The 13716-nt window shown below is 43.3% G+C and overlaps 1 protein-coding gene across 1 annotated transcript in view; it reads right to left on the reverse strand.

Annotated features, from left to right (window-relative positions):
- ASTN2 (astrotactin 2) overlaps positions 1 to 13716 on the reverse strand; it is a 384514-nt gene that overhangs the window by 15911 nt on the left and 354887 nt on the right. Inside the window, exon 10 of the mRNA XM_017856274.1 lies at positions 1159 to 1259. Coding sequence (XP_017711763.1) covers positions 1159 to 1259 — 101 coding nt within the window. The remainder of the gene's footprint in view (positions 1 to 1158; positions 1260 to 13716) is intronic.

Consider the following 13716-nt stretch of genomic DNA (forward strand, 5'->3'; position numbering starts at 1 on the left):
CTCCTGCTAATGAAAGTAACTTCAATTCATCATGAGTAGAAGGTATATTCTTTCAGCTTCAAAAACCCTGATCGAAATCTCTATGTGGCCCTAAATCATTACTGACAACAGTTGCCACTAGGAGAATCTGGAAACTTAGAGTAAAAATGGGAGGAACATTTATGTTACCCTATTTTCTACTCTGATTTTATTTGTACTTTTTTTTTTTTTAAAACAATGGACATGTGTTATTTTAAAATAAAATTTTTTAAAATTTATCAGGAAAATACTTCAAATCCCCTCTCCTTTGGTAGCATATAAAACATTTATAATTGAGTTTATTATTGAGCCATCTGCAGAAATGTCTGTCTCACCACCCACAATGTGAATTCCTAAAAGGTGGAGACCATGTCTCTACTGCATTGCTTGAACTTTTGAGAAATAATTGTTCAACTTTAAGTAGACCACCAGGACTTATGAGCCACTGTCACATTTTGCTAGACTTGATGCAGAAACTGCATCTACACAATGCTCAAGAACTAAGTATATGGTGTATCTGATTGACTAATTGTACTTTTTTCAGGTGTTTTTTTGCCTGCTGTTTACATCATGAACCGGGAGCACCAAAAACATTTAATCTTGCATGCTAACTGACTGATAATCACTGATGGTAGCTCTCTGCTGAGGATTCTGAGGCCACCATGGGACTGGATGGAACAGCATGCCGTGATCTGCTAATGATGTCTGCTATGGGCACCACAAGGTGAAATGGTCTTCTAGGTGCCATCTCTTTACTACTCTAGCAAAGACAAGTGGGAGAAAATGATTGGTCCCCGAGAAATCTAGGCCAAGGGACAAGATACAGTCATGGGGCTCTGACTCCCTACCATTCCAGGCCTGTAAGTCAGAACACAGATCATCTCTCTAAAAGAGGGGGAAGTCTTTCCACTGCCAAAGATATTGCTAGTCGATCTTAATTTTTCCCTTCATGAATTTGATTAATTTAGCTCCATGTTCCTCCTGTTCCCTTAGTGCCTGCCTTCACTTTCTTCTCCCTGTGCCAGTGTGTTGGTGTATGTGTGTGTGTATGTGTATATGTTTAATGATTAGTGACTGTTGGGTACAGAACTTAGGGGAAATATGGGAGTTACCTTGGAGTTGAAAAACTGGGTTACCTACCTTCTGCCTTGTTGTCATCTACCAGTGGACAGGCCGTCCTCAGGGTCACCGTGCTTAGCTCTGAGTGCCTCCCTCGTGTATCCACAGCATATAGAGTGAACCTGCAGCACAGCAAGAAAACAGAGCACCAGGCTGTGACTTCACAGAAGGCCCTGGGAGTTGCAGGGAAGAACACAGAGTCATGGCACATTAGGCTACAGGAAAAATGATTTTTAAAAAAGAACAATAATTATACAGTATTTATTGAGCACTAACTGCCTACTCGGCACTTTGCACTTCATCTCAGCCTAAAAGGGAGGGATTTTTTTGTCACCCACATCTTGTCAATGAGGACACTGAGACTTAGATTGTGTATCTTTCCACTGTCTCAGTTCCTGAGGGACAGAACGGGGGTATTGAATTCAAGCCATCTGAGTCCAGGGTCTGAGAAGTGAGCCCTAATGCTATCCTTTATGGCTGGATATATCCATTTATATATTCATTAGTTTGCTCACTTAAGAAATATTTATTAAGCATTTACCCCACACCAGGAAGTACTTTAAGTGCTAAGGTTATAAAGATGAACAAGAGAGTCCAGGTCACAGATCAAAAAAATAAGTAAAATCAAAAGTAAAACAAAAAATCAGATAATCGTTTAGTGTGGAAGAAAATATACCAGAATAATGAGAAAAAGACTAATGCGGGAGTGTGGGGAGTATAGGCTTCAGAATGTAGCCCATGAAAGCCTTCCTGAAGAAGAATCTTTAGGACCTAAGACCTGAATAGTGAGAAAGAACTGGTTTATGGAAGGAAGACCTGGGGAAAGAGCATTCTATGTAGGATGCTGAGGAAGTACAAAGGTCCTGAGGAGAGAAGGAGCCCAGACAGTTGAAGACATGGGTAGCCAGTATGGCTGAAACAAAGGGAGATGAGGTAAAAGGTTGGTGGGAACCTTGTAGGCCATGCCAGGGAGACTGGGGGTTAATCTGGCTATAAGGCATATCCCCACCTTTCTGTGATGTCATCCGAAGCTCCATGCTATATTGGTGGGAGCAGACACAGCCTGTGTGGCCTTAGAAGGGAAGAACTGGTAAAACATAGACCTGGTAGATTCAAGTCTAGTCCAGAGCACTTAATTCTTTCTAGAGCAGCCTCTGTCCTCTGTCCTATCTTGGGGAAGCTCTGCGACCCTTGTATTCCGAGATCTCCAAGTTCTACAGTTAAGCAAAGTCTAAGAAGGGAGCAGAAACGACTTTCTAGGTGATGTGAGCCTTAGAGGCCAAAAACAGTCTGAATAGAAGAGTTGAGCATCTGAGTGCTCTGTCTGCATCATGCCATCATTTTTCACTAGCTTTTAAGGGTAGAGGCAGTAGTGTGAAGTGGGTAGAGGGTTCCCTACATTAAGCAGAAGAGACTGGCATCCTAATGGCCCTCTTTTCTTAACTCCTCCCCTGCATCTCAAAGTATCCCATGTTATAAAATAGGCAAAACACTATGATTACCAAGTTTCAGAATGGTGAGCCCTGATTGGCCATACTTACTTGCACTTAATAATTATGTTGGTTATACAAATTAATTATTAAGTGCTAAGACCCTAATATGTGTCAAGCACTGAGCTAAGAGTTACCTACATTAACACAATCAGTTCCCCAACACAATCCTAAATGACAGGTACTATTACTCTCTTTATTTTATATGTGAGGCTCAGAGAAGGGAAACAGCATGTCCAGAACCACTGGTAATTACTAGGATTGGCAATTTAAACCTTGGTTTCTCTGACTCTAAAGTTCATACATGCAACCACCCTAAGCTGTTGTCTTCTGATCACAGTTCTATAGAAACCAACTCTGTAAAAATGTGATTCCATTAGCTACATTTGCTGAACCCCAACTATGTTGAAGCAGTGCCATCTCATACGTTTTCTGATCTTATGAAAACATGCTAAAATAATCACCCTCATTATCTACACCTTTCAGAAGATAAAACTGAAGATTAAAAAAATTAAGCAATGTGTCCAAAGTCACAGGTTCAGAAAATTAAGGAGCCAAGACGATCATCTGTCTTACTCTAAAACCCACGCTCTTTGCTCTCAGCTGCCATTTTATTGCTCCCACTTGCAAGCTCAGAGGATCAAATCTGGGTTACCTACATGGGCCCTGCCAGCTTTGACTTCCCATGACCTGAGGCCTCAAAGGTTGTTTTAATAAAGGGTACCATGAGTCAAAACTTCTTGGTACAAAGGAAGCAGGGGGTGACAGAGGAAGGCGCCCGGTCTTGGAGATGGCCATATGTGGGTTCATATTCCAGTTTTACTGACTAGCGTTGTGAACTTGGGCAAGTTGCTTCACCTCTCTGAGCTCACTGCACCTCTCTGCACCCAGCAACTGTGATAGAGAGACTGCCACCCACCTCACAAGTGCAGTATGGATAGATGTGAAATTTAAGTGCACTGTGAGGTAAGTTATCATTGGAAAGCCATGCAGAAGGGTTGAGAACAAGATCATAAATAAATTCGAGGAGGTGAGAGTAAGCAAGTGGCAAGGTGGGAAGTGAGAACAGCATTGGGCAACATTATGTAAGCACTTATCATCCACATATGGACCCATCTAGAAAGTGGCAGAGGCAAGACGTAAACACTAGCATGCATGTCCCAGAGTGCATGCATGTCTCAGAGTGCATACACTTCAGCTTGGGTACAGCATATTGTTGTCATTTAACACAGTGCTAGGCACATAGTAGGCACTTGATAAATACTGGTATGAATGAATGAATCAAAGCGTACCATCTCTCATTTCTCAATTTTAGTTTCTCCATCAATAAAATGAGGTTAATTTCACAGACAGTACATGGTTGTCTCAAGGATGACATGGAGTGATGCATGAGAAAGTGGCTTGTAAGAAGAGGATTTTTATAAAGACCATACATAGAGCACTTATTAGGGCAAGACAATACATTTTTAAAAATGCTTTCTTGGAGTTAGAAGATGTATTTCAACCAAGGGAAACATGGAAGGCTTGTAGTGAATAGAATATATGAATGAAAGCTCAAAATATGAAAAGTAGGAATATGTTTTAACACTGCTTTCTCATAGGCCACTTATGTTCCTGTGGTGCTTCTGCAATCCATTTCCTCCACCCAAGAGGGCCCAGGGTCATCTCGCTGCTTAGCCAAAGAGCATGAATAAGAGAGCCCCCACCATGCTGGGGAAGAAGTGGTCTCAGGTATTCATGCCATAAAAACTGGGTAGAATCCTTGCTTTCTCCAATTGCTGGCTGAACATTCTTTGGGAAGTCACTTCACCTTCTTTGAGTCTCAGTCTCCTCACCTGTAAAATAGGGTGAAATTATCCATATCTCACAAGTTGGGGGTCAAGACTCAGTGATACAATGACAATAATAGACCCAGTTCAATATTTGCTCCCTAAAAGGTAGCTTCTATTTTTGTTATTATAGTAACCAAACATGCCAGTGGGGACCTCGAGATGGAGGAGGCCTCACGCAACCCTGCTGGGGGGTGGAGAAGGAGGAAGATGTCAACCTCACAGTCCTGGGTCAAAAGTCACAAGGCCATGCGCTTTCTGCCTGTCTCAGATGTAATTGTAGAACTGTTCCAGAGGCACATCTGAAAGCTGTTAGGGGACCAGGCAGGGCCTGGAGGGGTTATTTGTGAAGGGTAGAAAGTGGCAGTCCCTGATAATGAAGGAGAGAGGGAGAAAGAGACAGAGAAAGTGGGAAGTAGGGGGACAGAGACCAAGAAACAGATACAAATATATACCGCAAGCAAATCCATACAGCAGGAGAGTGAAAGACGGAGAGCCAGGGACAGAGAGAGACAGAGACAGAGACTGAGGAGAGGGAGAGGGAGAGAGAGAGAGAGAGAGAGAGAGTAATCAGACCTCTGAGTTTCTCAGGATCAGAAAGAGTGTTAGCTTCTCCCTGCTCAGTTCTGTCATCGTCTCTCTGAAGCAAGCTGAGGTTCACTGATAATTTGAACTAAAACTCCTGTACCATCAACTCCCAATCTTGATTTTATAAGTGAAGAAACCAAAGCCCAGAAGGAAAAACAACTTGTGCAAAACCCAATTGCCAATAAGTTCATACTAAAGACTCTGGCATTCCTGACTCCTCCTCCAGTGCTCTCTCCTACATTTCCATGCCCTGGCTGATTGAGGTCCAAGTCTACTTACGGGATGCTTTCATTATGAAAGAGGTGGCTCATGGATAACATTGGGTGGTCTATTTAGGAACCTGGAGCTCCAGGCCCAAACCATTGCTATTCCTTTGCTTGGCCTTATTTCAGGGGAAGGAAGGTGGCTGACACCTGAATTTGAGTACCAGCTTGCCCACAGACTGCGTGATACGAGATCTTGCATACCTACAGTAATACAGCCTCAGTGTATTGGGAGGTTGAAATCCAAACAAACACACTGTGTGGGGAAATGCCTTGGGATGACTACTCCAAAGTATTTTTCAGTGTTTCATTGTCATCCTCAGGACATCATCTTCATCATCCTTAGGACAAAGGCCATCACTCTCAGGACAAACTCCTCAACTTGGAACCCCCTCATTTGAGCTCTGGTCAGAGGTCTAGGTGTGCTTGCTGACCTTCCTCCCTACTCTGTTTCACAGCAGAGACATCTCCAGCTGCTGATGGTTCCAGAACACAGATCCCACCTCCGAACCTTTCCACCGATGGCACCCTCTGGCTGAGTCGCTCATCCCCTTCTTCACTTGACCCCTTTCCACCTTGTCCTTGAAGCATCACTCAAACCTTACCTCCTCTGGAAAGCCTGCTTTGACCCATCTGAGAAGCTGCTTAGCCCTCCTTTTCCCCTGCATGGTGCCCATGCAACATGGTGCACATGTCACACAGCTAGGTCAGCACCCCTTCACTTCTCTCTTGCCCCTATGAGTATGTGACTGTCTTCAGGATCAGAATATGGTTCTGCTCATCTCTAAACACCTACACCTGGTGCGCCAATGCTCAGTACACACAGGTCAGAATGAATGAGCCTCATGAATGAGGCTCATTTCCCTTTCCTGGAAATCAGTCTTTCCATCTGTAAAATGAACAGAAGATGACTAGATTGAAGGGTTACTAAAATGAATGGAATAACAAGAGGGCTAAAGGCATGGCTTTGGAATCAGACAATTTGTTGTTAAATTCTGGCTTCTCGTACATTGGTTTTGTGTAGCCTTGTCTCAATGTACTTACCTGTACAATGGGCATCATAATATTAAAACTCACCATGGAGGGTTCTTGTTAGAATAAAAGACAGTGCAGCATGGAAAGTGCTCAGCACAATTCCCGACATATGCTATGCAATAATCAATAAGCAATCAATCGCTTTTGGCATCATCATTAGGGTTAGTACTAAGCCACTGCCCAGGGCTCTGACTTCACCCCCAATGAGAGTAAGTGGTCCCAGTGGAGATCAGAGGAGGGTGGGTAGAAAGGAAGCTGTTGTTGGTCCCATCCAAGACCCCCAGACCTCCTCACAGCAGGGGTGAGAGAATGAAACCAAGAAGTTAATTGGCGGTGAGAGCTTCTCACAGATCTGACAGGGGGTAAGAGCAGGGACAGAGCCCTAGAGGCCCACGTCAGGCCCAGGTCCCCGAGAGTACAGGAGAATGCGTTTGAAGTCTCCAGGCCAACGCCTGCTCTTCCCCAGCCACAACATGATTTAGGCATTCTGGGGAGGCAAAAGTCTCCTCGCTGATTTGAAGGGAAACAGATGTTTCCAGGCCAGAGGCCCAGGTCTTGTAAAATGCTCCTTCCCCCAACACAGCTTTGGCAAACAACTTCCCGTTAGCTCACGCCCACCCCTCCCACCCCCATTGCCATGGCTCCCCTCCCTGCCACTTCCAGCACAATGTGGCAGACAGGGGCAGTAGGAAAAGCTCCCAGTCCCAGCTTAAGCTTTGGGTCTAAGAAGCTGGATGGCCAGGAACTCCTCAATGCCCATCTCTATGCCTCAGCCTCCCATCTCTGCAGTGAGGGAATTGGACCAAGATCACTGCTGAGGGATAGGTTAGATCTAATTTTCTAGGAACTGAGAGTTGTTTTTTCTTCGATAGAGCTTGTATTACACGTTCCAGACTTTTCTCCACTGGATTCTGTGGCAAAGAGCATGGACTTACAAATAAGACTGTTCTGGATTTCAATCTGGACTCCACCTGGGCAGTAGTAAGAAGGTACTGAGCAAGTAGAAATTTAACCATTGAGCCTCAGTTTCCTTATCTATAAAATGGGGATAAAAGTTTTATCTTGTGAGATTGTGAGAATGAAATCAGAATGCAATCTCCCTACCCATAGTTTAGGTTTCTTGTGGACAAAATCAAGTACTGTATATTTTCCCTTGTACTATTCATGATGCCCAGACAGTCTGGATGCAGAGAAAATGTGTAATAGTGTTTGTGACTGATTGCTGATGGGAAGACTGCTAGACACTCTGAAGTCCAAAGCCTCTGGTTCTGAATCCAGCTCTACTCAAGTAGTAGAAAGAGCGTTTCTGCTTTTATGATCACAATGAGGCAGGGTGTGTAGGGGTTAGAACAGACACTGGAGCCCTGCTACCTGAGTTCCAATGTTTGTTCTACAACCTACTATATTTATGACCTTAGCCAAGTTAATTGACCTCTCTGTTCTGTAGTGTTTCTTGTCTTTAAAGTGTGTGGCCGGGCGTGATGGCTTACACCTGTAGTCCCAGCACTTTGGGAGAATGAGGCAGCTGGATCGCTTGAGCCCAGGAGTTCAAAACCAGTGTGGGCAACATGGTGAAACCCCATCTCTGCAAAAAATACAAAAATTAGCTGTGCATGGTGGCACACACTTGTAGTCCCAGCTACTCGGGAGACTGAGGTGGGAGGATCATTTGAGCCTGGGAGGTCGAGGCTACAGTGAGTTAAGATGGCACCACTGCAGTCCAGCCTGGCCACCAGAGTGAGACCCTGTCTCTAAATAAATAAATTAGTAAAAATAAAATGTATATGATAATATTATCTATCTCGAAGGGATGTTAGAGGAATACAGTTCATGAAATGGTGCTTGGCACATGGTAAGTGGTAAGTTAGTATAACTGTTATTCAATGTGCATGTGTTTACACAATTCATCTCTTCTATAATGGCTTTAAAACAAGACCTCTGCCCCAGTTCTTTGACAGTTCACCTTGAATACGGGCAGGCTCATGAGTGCTTTGACCAGTAGAGCAAAATGGAAGGGATGCCGTGTGACTTCTGAGTCTGGGTCATTAAAGGGGATGCAGCTTCCACCTTGCTCACTGAAACATTCTCACTTGGAACCGTGAGCCTCCATATAAGATATCTGAGTGCCCTGAGGCCACTGTGGTGGGAGGAAGACAAGCCATAAGGAGAGGCCATATGTGGATGCTTTAGCAGCCCTGGTACCTAGGCTCCAGATGGATGAGTAAAGAAGCCATCAGATAATTCTCACCCAAGCAAGCAAGTTACTCCCAGCTTTTGAATTCTTGCAGTTGAGGCCCTACTCTTTGTGGAGCAAAGAAAGCCCAATCTGCTATGTACTGTCTGAATTTCCAACCCACAGATCCACGAGCAAAATCAAATGGTTATTTTAAGCTGCTAAGTTTTGGGGTCATTTGCTGTGTCATCAATAGTAACTGCAACAACTAACAAACATTGCAAGCAGGATCAGCAAACTACAGCCCGTAGTCCAAATCTGGCCCACTGCCTATTTTTGTAAATAAACCTTTCACAATCACACTCTTTTGGTTTGCTTTGAATGCATTTTCTATGGCTGCTTTCACACTACAATGGCAGAATCATGTAATTGTGACAGAAATCACAGCACCGTCAAGGCCTAAAATATTTACTATCTGGACCTCCAGAGGAAAGCTTACTGACTCCAGTGTAGAGCTTTGAAAGTACTAAATGGAGTATCTTTTGCTTACATTATTTCATTTAATCCCAAGGTTGGAAATCATTCCCATTTTAGTTAGGCTCAGAGAGTTCAAGTGACTGATCCAAGGTCACACAGCTCTCTAACTGCAGGTCTAATGCCTCCATGGCCTGTTGAAGATCTAGACTCCATTTTGAGTAATAATGGCGTTGGGTAAGTCCCACCACGCTTTGCTCTCAGTTTCCCAGCCTAGGACATGAGGGTATTGGGCAAGCTGGTCTAGAGAGGCTGCCAAAATTCAGATGTCCAAACTTCCCCCCAGCTGAGTGCTAGCTACCAGGCAAAGTATTTCTGTTCCCCTTTAGTCTAGGAGTACCAAAGTGAGGCGTGAGAATGAGTCACCAGGGGCTGCTATGCATCCCTGCTCACTCTCACAGGCAGCCACCCACTCTTGAGCACCAGAACCCAACTTTCCTGTCTCCCAACTCAAGCTGACAACTCATGCTTTCTGCCAACATAAATATTTAATTCTAGTGCCCGGAACAAAGAGACCATCTTGGTGTTAAGGACTCCCATCCTACATCCTAGTTTCTACTTTCAAAACAACAGTCTGAGGCATGATTGGGAGGCTCTGGCTTAGAACAAAGGTAAAGCAGTTTGTGGTTGGGCTGCAAACACCAGCTCCCCACACTTGCACTCCCTTCAACCCCTCAAGCTGTATGAGCTAACAGGCAAAGAATCAGGGGAGTGGGGAGCTGGCAGGGAGAGTTCTGCAGGAAGGCCAAGTCTGGAAACCAGTGTCGGTTCTAAGCTCAGGCAGAGCTGACAGCAACCTGGAAATAGTGCTAGGCGTCCACTGTTCTGACTGCTAAATCCCCTGAAATTCACTGGTATGTGAGCATCTCCCTAAAATTCATAGTGCAGTGAACATCAGAACTCAGAAACAAATAATTATAGTATTAACACTTAAAATTAAATGAATATAAGTTGGTTTACAATTAAAGTGTGTTGAGTGTATCTTCAATACCTGAAGAGTGAGTAATTATCACAGCAGCTCCACTCTGTGTGCCTTGCCATAAGTGAATGCCTATAAGGTGCTGGGCATTCTGCTAAGCAGGGAAGAAACACCCATTAAAAAAAAAGAGTGGGGTTTTTGCTGTCACAGAGCTCACAGAAGAGCAGGGAGATGGTCAAATGAACAAGAAATGGGACACAGTACTATAAGCTCTTCAATAAAAATGTATTCTTGCCCCTATGTTTGCTTCAGGTGTGTCTGTTCTTCCTTCTTTCAAAACAGCAGACTAAGCCTTAGATATGAGTTTAAAAGCTACTATGAACTAGACCTTATCTTGCTGGATCTTCTGTCTGCTGCAAACTGGGATTGTCAACCACCTACAGGACTCTCATTTTTTTGTGCGAAAAAAATGATGACAATTCTTGCCCTCTCCATTCTGAAAGACTTTGAGGAGTGAATGAGACAGTGGATTTAAATACATAAATACTATGCAAATGATCTGTGTGAGTATATTCATTCACTCATCAAATATGAGTGACCTGATCTCTCTTGAAAAAAAAAAATGCAGGTTGGCATATTTCTTGGCTTTAACAACAATGACTGTGTTTGTCTTTTTTTTTCTTGGTCTTCTGTCCCTTCCTCTCCCCATCCTCCTTCTTTTCCTCCTCCTTCTTTTTATTCAGGGTGTGGACTAAATGATAACACATAATTGTACTAGCTATAGTACTTAATTGGAAGATGTTCATATTTTAACAGGCTGTTTTAGGGTAAAGCAGACACAGACTAACCTTATGGTCTCAAGTTAAGGAACGAACTGAACACAGAATGCCCAATTATTCTACTCCAACTTGCATTCCAGGGATCTTTGAAGCAAATTGTAGGCTTTAAAAAATATCTTTATTGTATATTAGACAGCATCTCTGAACTCAGATATAAATAATAATTTTTAAAGTGACTTCAGTTATAGAAATGACTTTTTCAGAAGGCATCACTTGGAAGTATGTTGAATTGAGAGGCAGAGGATATGATGTGTAGGTTTCACCTTGTCATTAACTAGCTATGTGGCTTTGGTGGCATTATTTGCCCTCTCTGCACCTCAGTGACCTGTCAATAACCCCATGGTGATGGTGTGAGGACTAAATGGTGATTATGGATGTAAAAGTGCCTTAGAGATTCCACACACATTTCCTGGGCACATACTCTGTATCAGATACAGTGCTAGAAGCTTTTACACAGTTGTCTTCTGTTCCCTTTACAACTGCCTAAGGGGTGTGTATTATTAAATCCTTTTTACAAGGAGGCAAGTGAGCCTTGGAAATTTGGATTGACTTTCCCAAGGCTACAGAGATAGTAGTAGTAGTTCAGCCAGGCCCCAACATAGGTCTACTCACTCAAAGTCCAGTGCTCTTTCCAAATGGATAAAATTATTAGGCATTCATTGGTCCCAAGTGGGTCTTGAGTCACAGTTCAGAGGAAGTTAAAGTTTATTAGGAGGATGAACTCCATGTTCCCAACTTTTGACAAGGAAGAGATCTTACAACAGGAACACACTACTGCTCCCTTCAACACTGACATCACTTCTCTTCCCACATCTGACCCTAAAGCCCTTTTCTTCTTCCATGGTGTCTTTAAGATTGAATTTTGCCAAAGCCAAGCTCAGAGGAGGAGAGGCCAAGCAGAGGCCACCAACTTGAATTTACTCTTGGCCATTAAGTTAGGGAACACTATAGGCAGAATGGTTCTTATCTACTCAGTTCTGAGCTGAACTCAGTTCCCGTCTCATATGTGAGTTCTTCTTTCCATGAGTGGAGGGGTGGGAGTGGGAAGAAGAAACAAGCCCTGTGCTGGGGAGTCTAAAAGACTGAGTTTGCATCATGACCTTCTCTATTTCCTTTTTCTATCATCTCTAAGAGTCTTAGTTTCCCTATCTGTAAAATGGAGTCAACAATACTTGCCTTCTGAGATTGTTATAAGAATGAACAGCATGAGAAACACCCAGAACAGTGCTTGGTACGATAAATGTTATCTTGCTTGTCTTGCTTACCTATGATACTCAAGTAAGATAAAATGGAAACAGTGCTTCTTTACAACCAAATCCCTGCACAAAGGCAATGGTTCTGGAGGGTGTTGCTTTTCAAAAGATTTCGTTAGAGCTCCAGTTCAGCCACAGCATGTATAGGCAAATCATGCCATGTTTGTGAGCTTCGGTTTCCTCATCACTTACCCCATGACAGCAATATCCACTTTTGATCATAGTTAAGAAAACTAGAAACAATTTACACACTGAGACACTGCCTCAGCTGGAGCCTGAACTCAGGGTTGCCTATTGTGACCCTGGGTGAATTTCTGCCCCATGGACTTTGCTTTATTTTCCTATTTCACAATGGGTCACCAGATGTCTTCACTGGTGAATGACAGCAAATATTAACTCCAGTTAGCGCCAATCTTCTGTAAGCTCTTCCACCAAGACAAAGGAAGAGGGAACACCAAAAACAAATTCTATAAGGTAGTGTTATCATTGTAGAATTTGTCTGATTAAAACCATATGAAATCCAACATCCCTTGTATAGATACAACACAATACTAACCAAACTGGACAACTATAAAAAAGACTATACTCTATGACAAAGTAGAATTTGATAATAGAGATATCAAAGCAGAAATAGACAATAGAGATATCTATTTTTACCATTTCTATTCTACATTGTACTGAAGGTTCTAGACAGGACAATTCAGCAAGGAAAAAAAAGCATCCAGATAATGTGGAGAAATAGGAACACTTTTACATTGTTGTTGGGACTGTAAACTAGTTCAGCCGTTGTGGAAGACAGTGTGGCAATTCCTCAAGGATCTAGAACTAGAAATACTATTTGACCCACCCATCCCACTACTGGGTATATACCCAAAGGATTATAAATCATGCTGCTATAAAGACACATGCACACATACGTTTATTGTGGCACTATTCACAATAGCAAAGACTTGGAACCAACCCAAATGTCCATCAATGATAGACTGGATTAAGAAAATGTGGCACATATACACCATGGAATACTATGCAGCCATAAAAAAGGATGAGCTCATGTCCTTTGTAGGGACATGGATGAAGCTGGAAACCATCATTCTCAGTAAACTATCGCAAGGACAGAAAACCAAACACTGCATGTTCTCACTCATAGGTGGGAATTGAACAACAAGAACACTTGGTCACAGGGTGGGGAACATCATACACTGGGGCCTGCTGTGGGGTGGGGAGAGCATGGAGGGATAGCATTAGGAGTTATACCTAATGTAAATGACAAGTTAATGGGTGCAGCACACCAACATGGCACATGTATGCATATGTAACAAAACTGCACGTTGTGCACATGTACCCTAAAACTTAAAGTATTAAAAAAAAAAAATTATGGTAGGAGGCCTGGCACAGTGGCTCACACCCGTAATCCCAGCACTTTGGGAGGCCAAGGCGGGTGAATCACCTGAGGTCAGGAGTTCGAGACCAGCCTGGCCAAAATGGTGAAACCCTGTCTCTACTAAAAACACAAAAATTAGCTGGGCATAGTGACACACGTCTGTAATCCCAGCTACTCAGGAGGCTGAGGCAGGAGAATCACTTGAACCTGGGAGGCGGAGGTTGCAGTGAGCCTAGATTGCGCCACTGCCCTCCAGCCTGGGTGACAGAGTGAGA

Source organism: Rhinopithecus bieti, unplaced genomic scaffold (assembly GCF_001698545.2).
Source record: "Rhinopithecus bieti isolate Rb0 unplaced genomic scaffold, ASM169854v2 scaffold_42948, whole genome shotgun sequence".
NCBI classification, from domain to species: Eukaryota; Metazoa; Chordata; class Mammalia; order Primates; family Cercopithecidae; genus Rhinopithecus; species Rhinopithecus bieti.